This window comes from Hemitrygon akajei, chromosome 10, assembly GCF_048418815.1.
Source record: "Hemitrygon akajei chromosome 10, sHemAka1.3, whole genome shotgun sequence".
Classification (NCBI taxonomy): Eukaryota; Metazoa; Chordata; class Chondrichthyes; order Myliobatiformes; family Dasyatidae; genus Hemitrygon; species Hemitrygon akajei.
The window spans coordinates 165,683,516-165,702,146 of record NC_133133.1 but is presented as its reverse complement, the minus strand read 5'-3'; the positions used below and the strand labels follow the sequence as shown (position 1 = coordinate 165,702,146).

The 18,631-nt window shown below is 40.0% G+C and overlaps 1 protein-coding gene across 3 annotated transcripts in view; it reads right to left on the bottom strand.

Annotated features, from left to right (window-relative positions):
• mettl25 (methyltransferase like 25) overlaps positions 1-18,631 on the bottom strand; it is a 90,983-nt gene that overhangs the window by 14,995 nt on the left and 57,357 nt on the right. For 2 of the 3 annotated variants that reach the window (XR_012100638.1, XM_073059625.1), the window contains exons 6-9: positions 16,898-16,992; positions 16,747-16,776; positions 14,472-14,572; positions 10,781-10,874 (exon numbers count right to left, since the gene is read on the bottom strand). Coding sequence is in view for 2 of the 3 variants with exons in the window: in XM_073059625.1 (XP_072915726.1) it covers positions 10,781-10,874; positions 14,472-14,572; positions 16,747-16,776; positions 16,898-16,992 (320 nt within the window). In the remaining variant the exon portion in view is untranslated. The remainder of the gene's footprint in view (positions 1-10,780; positions 10,875-14,471; positions 14,573-16,746; positions 16,777-16,897; positions 16,993-18,631) is intronic. The other variant, XM_073059626.1, reaches the window with a different exon arrangement.

The following is an 18,631-nucleotide window of genomic DNA, read 5'->3' as shown; positions in this document are numbered from 1 at the left end:
GTAACTGATGGTAACAATGAGAAGAGGGCATGTACTGGGTGGTGGGGTTCCTTAATATTGGATGCTACCATTTTGAGGCACTGCTCCTTGAAGATGTCCTGGATGCTATGGAGGCTAGTACCCATGATGGAGCTGACTAAGTTTACAACTCTCTGTAGTTTGTATAAGGTGAACAGTCCACCTGTTAACTTTTAGAGAATTCCAGTATTCAAAATCAAAGACTGGATTAGATGATTAAACAATGCTTGTTGCTACATGAAGCAGCATAGTATGAGAAGTTAAATTTCAATTTACACGATAAATAATCAGTGACCCTCTTGCATTTTCAAAAAGGAGGTACTATATAAAAGTAACTATGTACATTAACTGTTGGAATAGGAAGCCTGGGCCATTTTGTTCTATTGGATCGTAACTTTATCATGCTTAGTTCTTGACTTAATTAAGTCCCGCCAAGCACAGTAAACAATAAATTTCTGCAAATTAACAATAATTCTCTGCAAGTTACAAAAAGTTCTCAATAAAATACACCCAGTGACCACCTTATTAGGCACACCTGCTCATTAATGCAAATATTTAATCAGCCAATCATGTGGCAGCAACTCGATGCATAAAAGCATGCTGACATGGTCAAAAGGTTCAGTTGTTGTTCAGACCAAACATCAGAACGGGGATGAAATGTAGCCTAAGTGACTTTGACCATGGAATGACTGTTAGTTGCAAACTGGGTGGTTTGAGTATCTCCTGGGATTTTCACACACAACAGTTTCCAGATCAGGGGATCCCAACTTCCTATATGCCAATATCATTAAGCAAGATGTCCATGGACCCCAGGTTGGGAAAATGGTTGAAAAAAAGTATCCAGTGAGCAGCAGTTCTGTGGGTAAAAAGGCATTGTTAATGAGAGTGGTCAGAGGAGAATGGCCAGACTGGTTCAAGTTGATAAGAAGGTGATAGTAACTCAAATAAACACATGTTACAAAGTAGTATGCAGAAGGGCATCTCTAAATGCACAATACGTCGAACCTTGGAGTGGATGGGCTATGGCAGTGGAAGACCTCACCGGGTTCCATTCCTGTACATGATAAAGTGACCACTGAGTGTTTATAATAACTTGGGGCACAGAAACAGAGAATATTTAGTTTGAATGGATCTTAAGTATCAGAAATTTATTGTTAAATTTAGAACAATGAAAGAGGATTATATATATTTCAGCCCTTCCTGTTCACTGTGATTCACAACTTTCTACAGAATATAGGCTCATCAATAATAAAAGAAGCAAATATATCCCAATGGGGTTCAAAAGGATGCAGTTGAAAAAAATTGCAAATTAGTGGGGAACTCCAGCTTAAGTTCATTGATTCCGTAACCAGTAATCTCATAACTCCTCCAAACATCTTGTAAAACATGATCGAAAAAACATAATGTATGATATAAACAATAGAGTGTTGTCCGTGTTTAGGGCAATTTTATGTTCCCTCCCTCTCCCTTAATCCCATTTCCTCAACAGTCTGGTGATCATTAATAGCTATTATTTGACAGTTACTCTTGTAGTGTGAGAACAGATTTTAAAAGGGGTCTTTTACATTTCTAGAATTTTAACTGAACTGTTGAAGGTTTCTTCCATAACTTAATTCAATTTGAATGTTTATTGACAAAGCCAAATTTCCTGTCTACTTTAATAAAGACATCTTTTCATCAACCAAAACAGTGTCATTTATTGCTAAACAGTATCAATATGGTTTGAATTTGCCATTACAATATTAAGGAATTAAATTATTGAATTATCTTCCCAAGCTGTAGAAAAATTTGCTCAGCCATTTATTTATATATTTTTCCAGTTCATCATTTTCCCAGAGAAAAAACAGAATGAATAAGGGCCATACTAATCAGCTCTGTGAGTGAATTTTGATCAGAAAAGCACCTTAGGATGTTTTACTATGATAATGTTTCTAGATAAGAGCATGTTGCTGTAACCATTGTTGAATGGCATAAGGCTAAAAAAAAAGGATCTAATTTAAATATCCTCTTTAAAAAAAGAAGCAAAATATATATCTTGGTTCTACATATCCAGCAGATAATGTTTGCCACTGGCTTCATTAGAGTCTTGTAACAAGAGAATTAAAGAGGAAAGTACTACATTTTAAGAAATAAAATCCAGATGACTATTTTTCTGAACTAAAACCTTTACATAATGAAATTACAATGGGATCTGATTAATTGGCTATCAATTGATCACTTATTTCGGACAACTCCTAAAGAACAAAAATGAATCAAGAAAATAGCTCGGATTCCCCTTGTTTATTTGGAACACTATACCGTTTAATTGGGACAGAAGACCGTTGCTGAACAGCTTCTAACTCGTGTCAGTCGCATGAACTTGTGTAGCCATTAAGACTGTACTTAGAGTGAATAATTTCTAAATAGTTGTGCGTATTTGTGTTCAAAATGCAATGATTTCTGTCACTGAGAATTGGCAAGAAAAAAGCAGTAAGAAGATTTAGAACTGCTCACTGCAGTTTCAAGCATTCAGGTTTGGAGATGCCAGCAACAGGGAATGAAAATCAAACAATTTCACTACTTCAGCAAGTTAGAAACTACACAGAATCTAAAGGTTCCTGAACATAACAATGAAAATGAAGATTTGGAAAATGCAGTTGTCAGAAGTATTGTATTATTTGCACTTGGTGTCTGCACTAATTTTGTGCATTTACAAAGCAGCATGATGGTTGTCCATTGTGTCTGACGATGACAGTGAAACCTGAACGGGAGAGTTTGTAAAGTGGAAAAAGCATTGCACTGGGACAGTTACACTCTCTCAACCTCAGAAGTCTGGACCCAGTGGTATGAGTAAATATCACAGAGCGGGGTCTTCCTTGGCTTCAGAGGATAATGATGACTTCTTCTGTGCCTTGTCATGCCCTTCACTCTCCATGAAGCATTGCAGAACCACCTTCTTGGCTGTTGTTTTTCACTATTGATCTCAGCTTTTCAGTCCACTGGAGCTGATGAATAAACTGTTTCCTTTAGTTTTCTATTCAAGTTTGAGGTGGGGATTTGCTGGTGCATGAGTGATTATGGCATATTAGACCTACTTACACAACATAAATATTAATGGAATTCAGTAGATTAAGTGTTTTGAGGAAGGGGAATTCTTACTTATGTAGTTACACCTGTTTTTTACTAGCTTCCAACACTTCAATATATGCCCCACTGAAAATCAGAAGGCCAATCTACCTACATGAAATTTCTTCAACAAGACTTTTAATCAGTGCTTGATTGCAGCTTGAATGGACACATTTTACCTTTTCTATGAGGAGGCAACTGGAATGAACTCAGCACATTCCTTATGCGATACACCTGAGACTGGGTTGATATTTCCTAATTCAGTGCTAACCTGTGACGAATATACTCTGGTAATTTCCACCGTATCCATTCATGTAACAGCAAAGCACTCAGAACAAGAATATTTGATTCCAAGGAAAATAACCAACGCTGGCTGATGATGACAGTGTGGAATTTTCTTATTCTGCTATAACCTTGACATACAGTTCTGAGTTAAGTGCATCTGTGTTACTAATCTGTTCACAACTCTTTGAGTCAAAATAACCTTGGCAGTACCTCCCTTTCCAATACCTCTATCACAAGGACAGGCACATAATGAGAAATTTATCAGTGCAACATTCATTTCTAAATCATCTTTCATCATAGCATGAAATTTTATCTGCAGTTGTTCATTGCTGACTATCCAGGTATGTTCATTGTCTCTGTCTGCACCTGCCCCACTGAACTTGTATCCACATACCTTAACTCCATTCTATCCTCCTTGTTTCAGTCCCTTCCCACCTACATCCACTACACTTCACATGCACCCAATCTCCTCACAACTTTCAATTCCCTGTTCCTAACTGCCTCATTTTCACCATGGATGTCCAGTCCCTATACACTTGTATCCCCACCAAGAAGTCCTTAAAGCTCTCCGCTTCTTTCTCCATAAGAGACCCAAACAGTTCTACTCCACCACCACCACCCTCCTCCATCTGACAGAACTGATCCTCACCATCAACAATATATGGGTATATGGAAGAGTCCATGTTCCAAGCCTTCTCAGGTCATGCTCCCCAACTCTTCCTGATGCTCCTGGTGCTGTTTTATGCACCCATGCTGAGCTCATCAATTTCATCAACTTTGCCTCCAGCTTCCACCCTGCTGTTAAATTTACTTGATCCATTTCTGACACCTCCCCCCTTTCTCGATCTCTCTGTCTCCATCTCTGGAGCCAACTGTCTACTGACATCCTTTATAAACCTACCAATTCCCATGGCTGCCTTGACTATACCGCTTCCCACACCGCGTCCAGTAAAAATACTGTTCCCTTTTCCCAATTCCTTCGTCTCCACTGCATCTGTTCCCAGGGTGAGACTTGTCTTTTCAGAACATCAAAAATGTCCTCATTCTTCAAAGAATGGGGTTTCTCTTCCTCCACCATTGATGCTACCCTCAACAGCATCTCCTCCATTTCCCGGACATCTGCGTTCACCCCATCCTCCCACAGCCTTAATAAGGATAGAATTCCTCTTGTCCTCTCCTACCACCCCAATGAGCTAAGCATCCAACACATCATTCTCCATAACTTACACTATCCTCAATGGGATCTTATCATCAAACACATCTTTACCCACCACTCCGCCAACTCACCGCATTCCACAGTGATTGTTCCCTCTGTGATTCCCTTGTCCATTCATCCCTCCGCACTAATCTCCGTCCTAGCATGTATCTCTGCAAGCAGCAGCACCTCCTCACTCACCTCCATTCAGAGCCCCAAGCAGTCCTTCCAGGTGAATCTGCTGGGGTCGTCTATTGTGTCTGGTGCTCCCAATCTGACCTCCTCTACATTGGCGAGACATGAGGTAAATTGGGGGATTGCTTCATCAAACACCTCTGCTCCAGCCAGCTCAAGTGGAATGCCCCGGTGGTCAAACATTGTAATTACAATTCCAATCACTATTCTAACATGTCGGTCCATGCCACAATGAAGCCACCCTCAGGGTGGAAGAACAACACCTCATATGTCATCTAGGTAACCTCCAACCTGATGGTATGAACATCCATTTCTCCTTCCAGCATTATTTCATATTTTCCCCTCCTTCCTTCTTTTCCCTACTCTGGCCTCTTACATCTTCTTCTCACCTGTCTATGACCTCCCCCTGCTGCCACTCCTTCTTTCCTTTCTCCCATGGTCCACTCTCCCCTTCTTCCTCCTTCTTCAGCCATTTCTTCAACCTTTCCCACCCATCTGGCTTTACCTATCACCTCCTAACTTGACCTCCTTCCCTTTCCCTACCTTTTTATTTTGACATTTTCCCCCTTCTTTTCCAGTCCTGATGAAGGCTTTGGCACAAAACACAACTGTTTATTCATTTCCATAGATGTTGCCTGACCTGCTGAGTTCCTCCAGCACTTTGAGTGTGTTTCTCTGGATTTCCAGCATCTGCAGAATCTCTTGTGTTTTTTGTTAGAATCTGATATTTGTTTTCTTACATCATCTTGGTATTGTTATTACCATAAAGACAGCACCAGTTCAAGAAATCAACTCATCATCACATACTAACAGTAGCTAAAAATATAGTTCTGCCAGCATAACCTACATCTGGGAGCCATTAGGTGAAAAGGGAAATCAGCAGGAACTCTTCGTCACTAAATGACTGGTATTCTTCGAACTCAAACAGATCTTGAATGCAGATTGAAAAGTCGCAGGCAACACAATGTCTATCCAGACTTCAAATCGGTTTCTTTTCCTACCTACACTAACAGATTGCATAATAAATGAACTTTAATTTGAGTTTTATTTCAAATTAGCTTTGACTGGGATTCCGCCTATGGAAATAAAATCTCCCTTTTTAAAACAAATAGGATTGGAAAACCCACTTTGATGTACTTATAAATATGCAACAGTATGCATAAAGTTTTGCTTTCTAAACATCTTTGCTTTTTTCTGCATTGAAAACATCTGTAACATAGCTTGTGAGAATGCTTTCGAGCTCTGAAAGCTTTTCAACATGAATTTGTATCATCACGAAGTCACTCTTAAACTCGTGATATTCAAGAATTCAAATCTCCCAGTGCATAACTTAATAGAGAAAAAACTAGGGCAAAATGCCAGAGACTCCAGGCATAAAATTTGGTTTAATTGTATTGTTAAAGCTCGAAGGAAATTGCTCAGCTAATGTTTGTCCAGTTCCCATTCATCCTACTCTATTCCCAACAACCCATGATTTTTATCCATGTGTTCACAAAAGGCATTGGGCTTGCACCAGAGGTCTTAATTAGAGGACTGAGGTTTGTTCCAGCGTTAGTTAACTAGCCCATTCCGATATGGTGGCTGTTGGAAGTCTGTCAAATTTTCCTGAATTAGATTTATTTCTGATTTCCAACAGTTGCAGTTAAAAAAAAACTTTTTGATCTTCCTTAAAATAAGTTCATATCTGTTGGCTTAGTCTCATCTTTACGCCACCATGCAGTTCCTCCACTACAGTCTCCAATCCCACCCAATCACAATCATCCTTCTCTTAAGGATATGCTCTTAAGGAAACACCCCTTAGGTGTTTCTCCATCTGTTCCTTTGACTTATTCTCATATCTGACTACTGACCTTTTCTTAGGCTCCTCAAATATGTTCCAGCTCCCTTCCTTTTTAGGGTCCCAAACTTCTCCCATCACACTTCCTTATTCCTCTTCTCCTCTGCCCAGAAATCAGCATCTTCAATTTTCTCCATCAATCCCTATGCCATGGTCCTCACCCTGCACCCCAGAGTTCTTCACCAGTGATCTCTATTCTCCACTCTAACCCCTATATCTCTGCACTTGAATCTTCTCCAATGATGAGAAATTACAAGTGTAGGTTCTTTGGGCATTGAAGGCATGTACTCTTTTCTCAAAATGACTGCATCGTCATTATGTGCCGTATCATATTGATGTCAGCAATCGTGGCTTTTATGACCATAATTGTTCTTTGCAAATTATACTACAGAAGTGGTTTGCCATTGCCTTCTTCTGGGCAGTGTCTTTACAGGATGGGTGGCCCCAGCCATTGTGAATACTCTTCAGAGACCGTCAGCCGGGAGTCACTGGTCATGTAACCAAGACTTGTGATACGCACCAGCTGCTCATATAACTATCCAACACTTGCTCCCAGAGTTGGCGTGATCCTGATCAGGGGCGGTAGGGGCGATGGGGGCGGAGTGGGGGGAGTAAACAGGTGCTACACCTTGCCCAAGGGTGACCTGTAGGCCAGCGAAGGAGTGCCCTACACCTCATTTGGTGGATACTTATCTCCACCCTGCCACAGACATTACTACCGATCCTAAAATACAGCAATTTCACAGTATTAAAAGGAGTTTACACCTAAATGGTTCTATTTTGTGATTACAACAATAAAGAACTCATCAGACTTGGCCAGAGTCCTGAACGTGCAACACCTTATTGGGATGTTTATTCACTCTAGTGACAGTTTAATAAGTCACTCATTACTTAAAGCCACTAGGAAAACATCTTTGAACCAAGTAAAAAGTTTTTTACTGATTTATAATTCCAAAAACCTCTCTTTCAACTTAAGGTGAAAGATACTATGGACACAAAACATATAAACAAAACTGGATGCAAAAATTCTTTGGGAGGAAGATAGTCAAAAGATCCAAACATGAGATCTACCTTTCATTTTCACCAATTTCATAAAATTGTACAGTTGGTTACTCACTAACAACATGTCAAAGATTATTGTGCTTTTTATATGTCCTGACTCGAAAACTGCCTCAGAAATAGACAGGATGATGTGATCACCAGCGGACAGAGACTGAAATATAGAACAGTACAAAACAGTATAGGCTCTTTGAGCCATGGTGTGATAACATATATAAACCTACTTCACCATCAATCCAATCCTTTGCACAATAACAGGTAACTGTAAAGTCTACAGGTGGGGTAGGGAAGATAAGTACATGAACATTCTTTACATTTTAACCATATCCTTCATGGATTATAACCCTCCAATTTAAACAGAGCTCAAAACAAAATCTCCAGCTGGTACTTTCTCTTGCATTAACTAACTCATACAGATCATACAACCTATAAATTGTTAATTCCTTGATAAATCTCAGTAGGCAGTAGGGAATCCAGTGTTATTTTCTGACAGTCCACACAATTTCATCAGAGGACTCAAAAAAACTCTAAGAAACAGCATACCAACAACTCCTTCTCTGCCAGAACAAATCCACCCAATTATTTTTTAAATATTTATTCTTGTAACATAGGACATCTTAGATCTTGAAACAAACTTGACCTGCTGAATTTCGCTGTATTTTGTGTGTGCTACTACAGGCTTGGCTACTGTGGTTTGATATATCTGTCTTTTTGACTTCAGTTTGTTTTTAATCCATAAACTGAAGTGAGACCATAAGACATAGGAGCAAATTAGACCACTTGGTCCAATGAGCCCATCATGGCAGATTTATTAACCCCTCAATTCTATTCTCCTGCCTTCTCCCCGTAACCTTTGATGGCCAGACTAACCAAGAACCTATCAATCTCTGCTTTAAATCCACACAATGACTTGGTTTCCACAGACGTCCATGGCAATGAATTCCACAGATTCACCACCCTCTGTCTAGGCCTTTCAATATTCAATAGGTTTCAATGAGATCTTCCCCTGTCCCACAATTCTTCTAAACTCCAGCAAGTACAGGCCCAGAAACATCAAACGCTCCTCCTACGTTGAAAAACCTAGATAGAGTGGTGTAGAGAGGATGTTTCCTATAAAGGAGGGGAGTCTAGGAGCAGAGGACATAGCCTCTGAATTGAGGGTCATCCATTTAGTACGGTGATGAGGAGGAATTTCATTAGCCTGCCGGTGGTAAATCTGTGGAATTTGTTGCTACAGGCAGCTGTGAAGGCCAAGTCATTGGGTGTATTTAAGGCGGAGGTTGATAGGTTCTTGATTTGTCAAGGCATGAATAGTTACAGGAAGAAGGTAGGAAAATGGGGTTCAGAGAGAAAATGGATCAGCCATGATGAAATGACAGAGAATGCTCTATGGGCCAAATGGCCTAATTCTGCTCTTATGGTAATATAATCTTCCTAAAGATTCGATTTCATTTTTTTTTACCAGCAGAGCCAACACACCCCCACCGCCAACCTGCCTGTCCTTTTGATATAAGGTATATCCTTGGATATTTAAGCTCCCAATTATGATCTTCTTTCAGCTATGTCTCACTGAGGCCCACGATGCTATACCTGCCAATCTCTAACTGTGCTACAAGGTTATCTACTTTACTCCATATACTACATGCAATCAAATATAACATTTTCAGTCCTGTATTCATCACCCTTTTCAATTTTCTCCCATGCTACACTTCAACTCATCCCACTGACTGCAATTTTGTTCTCTCATCTGCCTGTCCTTCCTCACACTGCATTGACTTGGGGACTAACTGCCCATACTCAGTCCTCTCACTCTAATTCCCATTCCCTTGCCAAATTAGTTTAAACCTTTTCCAACAGCTCTCGCAAAGATGCCCACGAGGATATTGATCCCCTTCGGGTTCAGTTGTAATCTGTCCTTTTTGTACAAGTCATACCTTCCCCAATGTCCAGAAATCTGAAAGTTCACATGGAAAACATTGAATAAAAGGGCTATTTTAACTGAAGGAATTTGAATGTGTATTGAAATCAGTGCATTCCATTAAGAAATAATTAAATAATAATAAAAAAGGTTCTTTGCAAAAAATGCAAAGATATCATGGATTTTCCTGGAAACACATACTAAGTTGGCCCTTCCTTGATGAATCCAAGTTTGAACCACTAATAAAAGAGCAAGACAAGGTCTTATAAATATATTGTTTCCAGAAAAAACCCTGGAATCCAGTTGAAGGAAACAGCAGGCACACTTTCTCTTGCAGTCTGATCTTTCATTGACAACGCTTGATTGACCGCTGCATTTGGATAACAGCCAAGGTAACTAGCAATATTTCTTACTGCTTTATTACTGGACTTCTCTACTGAAATATATTAATAAAAGGAACTTAAGTATTTCTCCCACTCATCTTATTTGCTACCGTCACCTTTCTCCACCTGTCCTGGAATTTACAAATTTCAAAATTTGTGTGGCCTGTTAATTTTACGGCTGGCGGTAGGCACAATCACCAAGGCAGAAAGAACATGCGTTCTCTCTTGACTGTAGGGAATACCCTACTTTTTTAAGCATAGTGAAATGGCAGCAAAGATCCAAATTCCAAACCAATCTGACCAAATAGCACAGATGCCAAAAACCGCAGCTTAGTAAAGAACACTTTGTAAGGACACAGAAGACTAGCATTAAGAAAAACTGAGTTAATTTTTCAAGCCGATGATCTTCCATTGAATATCTTCCCCTGAAAATGATCTCCTTTTTTCTGCTTCTAAAGATGCCGCCTGACTTAAAAGATGTCATCTTTTCCTGTTTTTGTCTTGCGTGCTAAATTTCTCTGTGCAATCTTTGAATTCAAGTAGTACTCAAATAACTTTATACAAGTTACTGTCAAATGTAAAACTGTATGAAAGAAGTTATGATCAAAACCTTAATTATTTGTGCAGCGGAGGCAAACCTTTTAAACACTTCAGCAACATTTAATGCCAAATAGCAGCGTGGTGTATGCAATTCCTGTTATTTAACCTGCCATTAAAATGGTACAGCATACTGTTCTCAATGCAAGTGGTAGCTCTCATAACTTGAATAATTACATAACACTAACCTTTGAACTATCCATTCCCAGCTTTTCTGTTGCTTTTCTTGTGTAATCCACAAAAGATGAAGATTTAAAATACATCTTGCCAACATGTTTGTCCCTGTAAATTGTCAAATATCATTTCATTGTTACCAATTTATCAAAAGATGTGAAGAAATTTTTACGGCATTCATTGATTTTGATAACTTCAGCAATCAATTTATTTGAATGGCCAAGCCTTTCTACATGTAGGTGAGAATGGAGAATGACACACTGAGGATCTCAAGAGGGCCACAAACACAGTAAAACTACTGAGAAGGAGAATCACACAATGCTAGACACCTGGGTATAATCTTGACCTTCAGTGCTGTCTGTATGGAGTTTGTATTTTCTCTCTGTGACCTTGTGATTTTCCCAGCTGCTCCTGTTTCCCACTACATTTCAAAGTTATGCAGGTTTGCAGGTTAACTGGTGATAGGGTGAACACTGGAGGGTACTGTATACAATCGGCCCTCTTTATCCGCGGGGCATTGGTTCCGGGACCCCCCATGGATACCAAAAAACGCAGATGCTCAACTCCCTTATATAAAATGGCGTAGTATTTGCATATAACCTATACTCATCCTCCCGTATACTTTAAATCATCTCTAGATTACTTACAATACCTAATACAATGTAAATGCTATGTAATTAGTATTATACCAGAATAATGACAAGAAAAAAAAGCCTGTATGTGTTCAGTACCAACGCAACCATCGTAGCTCTTCTGGGAACACTGATGCCGATTCCCCCGTGATCTTTAAGTTCTTGAGGCTGTAGCGCTTTACATAGCTAGCCAGCCATCCCTTACTAGCCTTAAACTCCTTCCTCTCACTCACTACACAAGTAGCGAACAAACGAGACGCGAGGTGAACAATGCTCAAACAACGAGTGCTGGAGGGAGAACTTCCGGGTTTTCCCGATCCGCGGTTGGCCGAATCCGTGCATGCAGAACCCGCGGATAAGGAGGGCTGACTGTATAGTAAATATTAACCTCATCAGCAACCAATCTTCAGATGTGAATGTGGATTGTAGGTTGAATTTAAAATGCAGTCCTGAACAATAGTTTACCCGGGGCTGTGGACTGGAGTTAATTGCAAACCAAACAATACTGATCAACATTCATTTTGCATGTCTGGAGTTTGGGTGCAAAGAAGGAGGTGCGTGAAAGCTATAAGTAATTCAAAGGAAGCACTGTAGATAGAATTGGTCTGCTGTTAACTTTGATCTGTAGCATATAAAAATGTCATGTAATATCAGGTCAGGAAGCCTCTTCCTGCAAGAGTGTCTCAATATGATGGCTGGTGCTCATTTTTGTTGAACAAATCACTTCAATATCCACTAGCTTCAGTGCCTCTCCAGTGACTTTGTTCACACTACAACATTGGCCCCCGTAAATTGCCCCTAAGTTACTGTAGGTGAGTGTTAGAATATATGGGAAGTTTATGGGAATGTGGGAAGAATAGAGGATGTGATCCATTTATAGAAAACAGGGAGCTGATGGGCTGAAGGGCTTGCTTCCATGCTGTATCCCTCTAGGAGTCTAACACAGTGCAATGGGATAACACAGACAATGGACTACTGTATGGAATTCCCTTGTAAATACTAAGACCATGGAAGCCTGGTGCTCAGTCAGCGCTGCTTCTTCAAAACCAGTGGAAGATCTGGAATTGAGGCATACAATGACCATAACCGGTCATCCATTAAGATTGTTCGCATGCAAAACATTTTTGAAATGTCTTTATCTTTGCAAGATATAAATAAAAACTCAGCAATGCCTAAAACAACATTACATTTTACATAACCTTCAATACACTCACACATACACACAGGCATGCACAAAACAGAGCCATAATCGTCCAGCTGAAATGCTTCCAACCCACAGAACCAGCTTTACGGCAGTATTATGATTAAGATTAATGTGTTTAGTAATTCCTATTCTCAACTCTGTGGTTTTATTTTTCCACCCTGTTTTATTAGAAGCTACATACTACAGAAAGAAAGTGGTATCAATCGTTAAAATCACAATAGGTTGACAGAATTAAAATAGTATGCATGCCCTCCTCTAGGAATCAAGTTGAAACTCAGCCCAAACAGATTCAGTGAAGGTTTGTCCTCTTTCAAAGTATTATAGTGGATTTCAGTCAGTCTCAATCTGCCTCCCAGTGGACTTCATTGAAAAGAGACTGCTTTTAAATTTGGCTCTAGTTGAACGTACAGCAACCTCTCTGAAAGAGGCCACGAGGGCAGCTGGAAACTGGAAACTGGAAACTTCACTCCAGAAGTGACACTGGAGCTTCTCTAAGCATGGAATGAGATCAATGTCTCTGAACCATAATGGGAGGATGTTCTAATAAACATTTTCAGCATCAGTGGAGGGGAATTTAAAAGGTGATCTAACCCAAGTGCTTAGGGTGATTAAAGGTGCTGATAGGCAGATAGAGTGAAATTAACGTTCTAATGGCAGGTCCAAATAAGAGAGAATTAGCTTAAAACTAGAGCAACATAATTTAAGGTTGATGTCAATATGTAACAATTAGGCTGTGTAACCAAATACTTAATTAAAATAAAAACCTAGAACTCAAAAGTCAGATTGAGAATTTCTGTTAGAGTAGGAAATTACTGAAGAATATATATATATATTTAAATGAATTTAAGATAATGATTGAATGATAGAATAGTGTCAATATGCTAATTTGACTGCTTTCCCGATTTCTTTATAATTCTGGAATAACTCAGTGACTGTGAAATTGGCATTTTAGTGTGGTCATAAAATCAAATGATTCCTCCACTGAGACTATTGCCAAGTGCAGAAGATCCCAGTGACGTAGATAGATCACAAACACGAGAAACTCCGCAGACGCTGGAAATCCAAAGCAATACACAGAAAATACTGGAGGAACTTGGCAGGTCAGGCAGCATCTGTGGGAGTGAATAAACAGTCTGGGATCCCTCTTCAGGACTGGAAAGGAAGGGGGATGAGGGGAAGGAAGCTAGCTAGAAGGTGATAGGTGAAGCCAGGTGGCTAGGAAAGATAAAGGACCAGAGAGAAAGGAACCTGAGGAAGGTGAACCATAGGGAAAAGGAAAAGAGGAGGAGACCCAGAGGGAGGTGACAGGGAGGTGAGAAGAGATAAGAGGCCAGAGGGCTGAAATGAAAATGAGAGGAGAGGAAGAGAGAAAAAAATTGCTGAAAGGAAAAGTCAAAATTCATGCCAACAGGTGGGATCCTACCCTGATGGAATTTAAGGTATCGTTTCTGCACCCTGAGCATGGTCTCATCTCGGCACAACAGAAAGCCATGGATTGACATATTGGAATGGAATGGGAATCAGAATTAAAATGTCAGGCCACCAGGAAGTTCCACTTTTGGCAGATGGAGCGGAGGTGCTCCACAAAGCAGTCCCCCAATTTATGACGGGACGTAGTCAGATAACTACTTTGCTGCCAGATGTCTAACAATCTGAATCAGAGACACAGAACCAGACAAGAAGTGGAGCTTTAGCATCTTATCGCTTTGGTTTTCACTGTGTCCCCAAGCCCACCCTGGCTGCACCACACCTATCTCCATCCTATGGTCTACCATGCAGTCCTTGGATTCCACGTCTTTCCTTCACTCGCGGTCATAACACCTTCTAGAGATAACAACAGTCCTTGAAATTCAAATATCTAAAACATACCTGGTTTGTTGAAATGCATCGGGTGTCTTTCCATTTCCAAAGTGTTCTTTGATAATAACTTGCAAAACTGCACGATAAAATAAGGATTCCAATGGAAGCTGCTATGAACAAAAAGATAAATAGCAAGACACAAAGGCACCTCATTGACAATTCTGAACAAATGGACAAATGTAATTTAGCATATGCACATAATCAAGGCATTAAGAGTGTAAAGGTTTTAACAATAACAATCAGCAGTAATTTCAACAGCTGGTATAGATACTACAAAAATGCATAATCAGTGCCAACAATGCAAAGTTTATTTTTAGATCTAATTTTACATTGTGCCAAAAACCCTACCTCTTTTTTGAGTTTTTATTCCTCCTCTGGTTTATTTTTTGCCGATATTTTCCATGAAAGACAGACCGCTTATTTTTTTTCCCTGAAATTCTGGCGTGATGGAGCAAGTAAAACATTGAATCTGAAATTGGTGTGCTACGCACCACATCTACAGAAATTATATCCACAGTGAATTCTCATCAGTGGTTTTGTGCAAAATGTGCATCAATTCTCCTCTGATCCTGCCCATCAAATCAGCCCTGTTTCCCCACCAGACAGTGGGGGAAACAGGACTGAGGGTCGAGGATGAAAGCAATGAGAAGAGGGCTTTCCTGGGTGGTGGGGGTCCTTAATGATGGATGCCATCTCTTTGAGGCATTGCTTCTTGAAGATCTTCTGGATACTACAGAAGCTAGTGCCCAAGGAGTTGGTTAAGTTTACAACTCTCTGCAGCTTATTTTGATCCTATGCAGTAGCCCACACCCCCTCCCCCATAGGTGATGCAGCCGATTAGAATGCTCGCCACTAAAGTACATATACGCCACCATATACAACCCTGAGATTCATTTTCTGATCTGTGGACTTCAATTAATTGCTATTGAGATGGCATTTTGAGGTTTCAGTGAATTCTTTCTGAGCTACATTACAAGACAAGTTCGTAACTTAAAGAGCAGCCACCTACAAGGGTTCCAAATTCCTAGTAACTAAGTACTGAAGCAGACCTCACAGTAGATGTGTTGCTTCTTCTAGCAATATCTGCAAGTCACAAATTAGTGACAGATGTTCCCAGAAGTGGTGACTATACATGCATTGCTTACAGTACTAAACACCAGTTTCTTCTTTATGGTGGAGCATCATAAGCACAGAGATCCTGGAAACAATTTTGCAAACTTTGCAAATAATCAAATAATTGATATTTGACTGAAAGAAATTCTTGTCCCATGCTCTTCCTGACCTGGGACATCCCAAGGATCTTTAAGTTAAAGTTTTTCTGAGATGTTTTTACTACAATAATATTCTAAAGGAGTTCAGACAGAAACCGGGATATCACCTGAAAGGAAGAACCATTCACAACTGCAGTCTGTATGGCACAGTAAGGGGATATGAATAATCAGCAGCTTAACAGAAATGGGATACTTTTTGCAGACTTACTTTCTCCAAATTCACTGGAGTTGAGATCAGACTCTGACCTCAACCGGAATGAATTTGAAGAATGTAGGTCAGCAGAAAGGACAGAAACTCTGAAGTCCATATTCAAGGTCAAGGTGAGGATAGAAATGGAGAGCTTTGTTACTGCTGCAGGACATCCTCAATGCAAGCAAAACATTTCCTGCATGTTTCAATGTTTCATTATCACCATCATCATGTGCTGTGTCGTGTGATGTAAGCGATCAGGGTCTCATGATCATGAATGCTCTTGGCAAATTTTTCTGCAGAAGTGGTTTGCCATTCCCTTCTTCTGGGCAGTGTCTTTACAAGACAGGTGACCCCAGCCATTGTCAATATTCTTCAGAAATTGTCTGCTCAGTGTCAGTGGTTGCATAACCAGGACTTGTGATATGCACTTGTCATACAACCATCCATCACCTACTCCCATGGCTTCACATGACCCCGATTGGGAAGGGTTAAGCAGGTACTATACCTTGCCCAACAGTGACCTACAGGTCACCTTACCCCTCCTTTGGTAGAGACATATCTCCACCCTGCCACCCAATATACATGCGACAAATCAAGTTAGCCTTTACCTTATTTTTAATGGAGTTGTTATTATTCTACAGATTGATCCTGGAGTATTAAAGTTTTGGTAGAGAAGAATCTCAAAGCAGTCAATTTACTATCAGAATGAAGAATTTCTATAATATAATCAGTATTCATTTGCTAAGGGAATCAATTTTCCATCAAATGATTGTCAAATTTTAAACAGTTATGAAATTAGAATATAAATGTATGCACTTACCCCATGGCCGATTGTCACTCTTTCAAATGGCTGCAAAGCAAAATGAACACATCTTTTCAGGAATGGAGTATATTTACAGTATAATCCAATAATTTACAGAAATTAAAATGCATCATGCACAGCAGATTGAAAGGTTGATGTGCAAACATACCAAACATGCAGACATTCTAGCATTCCGTCCACAGTGCCAAGCTCTGCTTCTCAAGTACTGGCTCATCGGAAACCCCCAAGGTCCTTGACAGCCTTCTGCAGAAGGAAGGAAAAATGTGACTATTCTTTCAGAAGCACATACCTTTGCATTCGTATTTTAGAGATTGTCTTGCCTTGCGCCCTTAACTCCTGGTGGAGCGGTCGGGACGCTGTCATGACAAGCTTTGTACCAGTCTGTTCCATCTGTCGCGGTTGTGTGCCAGAGCCTGGGTCACCGCAAATGTTTTCCCTGTCTGTTCTTTAATGTTGTCCGTCCATCTTTTCCTCTGTCTGCCTCTCCTTCTTTTCCCCTCCACGGTTCCTTGTAGAACGGTCTTTGCAAGGCCACTGGATCTTGCTCTGTGACCACACCATCTCAGCTTCCTTTTCTTCACCGTTGTGAGAAGGTCTTCATGTGGTGCTGGATGGTCTTGCATACCTGCTTGTTTGTGATGTGGTCCAAGTATGAGATGCCCAAGATCTCATTTCCAATGCCTGTATCTTCCTCTGTAGTTCTGCTGTGAGGCTCCATGTCTTGCATGTGTACAGGAAGATGGAGAATACCAATGCACACAGGAGTCTGATCTTGTACTTCATGGTGATGTTGCTGTCCCTCCATGTTGTCTTGAGTTTGGATAGTGCAGTCATTGTCTGTGTGGTTCTTGCCAGGACTTCTGGTCTTGATCCTTCATCACTGATAATTGTCCCCAGGTATTTGAACTGCTGCACTGTCTCAAGTTTCTGACCATGGACTGAGATGGTCACACCAAATTTTAGAGATATGTTGTTATAATACCACTTTGGATGACTTCACTGCATTTGAATGTATGTTTCAATGTAACAAATAAAGTTAATCTTTATATTTACAGTAATTGCTAATACATTGGAATATATAGTAAATCAAGAAAATAAGCACTTAAACATGCAGCTGTACTTCAAATAAAGAAAGGTTCTTAGAATATTTCATGCTACTTTTTCCCAACTAAGATTGTTGCAACGTCATTCATATCAGATGTAGTTTTATATGCATTTATACATTTTTACCTTTGTTCTCCACAGAATGAAAGATACCACAGCTGAGGAAGAGAAAGCTCCATAAGCCTTTCTCATAACCTCAGCATTAAGCACTTTTGTTTCCCAGGATTAAGTGTTAATTCAAGCCTCAGAACACGGTGGAGGACCAGGTTTATTTTTCCTAAAATAGCCTTGATTGTGGCTTCCTTCAGTGGATGAGGGACAGGCTGGTTCAGCTTGGTGCTCCATGAAGTTTACTCAGCTCCGTGCTGAACTGAGGGTCTGTGGTTTCAAGCCAGTGGATGGACTTTCTTTCACGGTCTTCGGTTCTGAACACCATTTGCTTGCTTTTATTGCTTGCACGATCTGTTTTTTTCTGCACATCCGGTGTTTAACAGTCTTTTTTTACTGGGTTCTTTTAGATTTCTATGTTTTATGGCTGCTGTAAGGAGATGAATCTCAAGTTTGTATAATGTCTATATATTTTGATAATAAATGTACTTTAAACTTTGGCACCATCTACTAAATTGTGGAAGGTACTCTGGCAAGGTAATTATACAGAGGATGTAGATGAAGATAGATAGGATCTTTTTGAGGGCAGGGAGGTCTAGAACTACTAGAACTAATGAGCACATATTTAAGATGAGGAGGGAGAAATTTAAAGATCTGAGAGGTAAGTTTC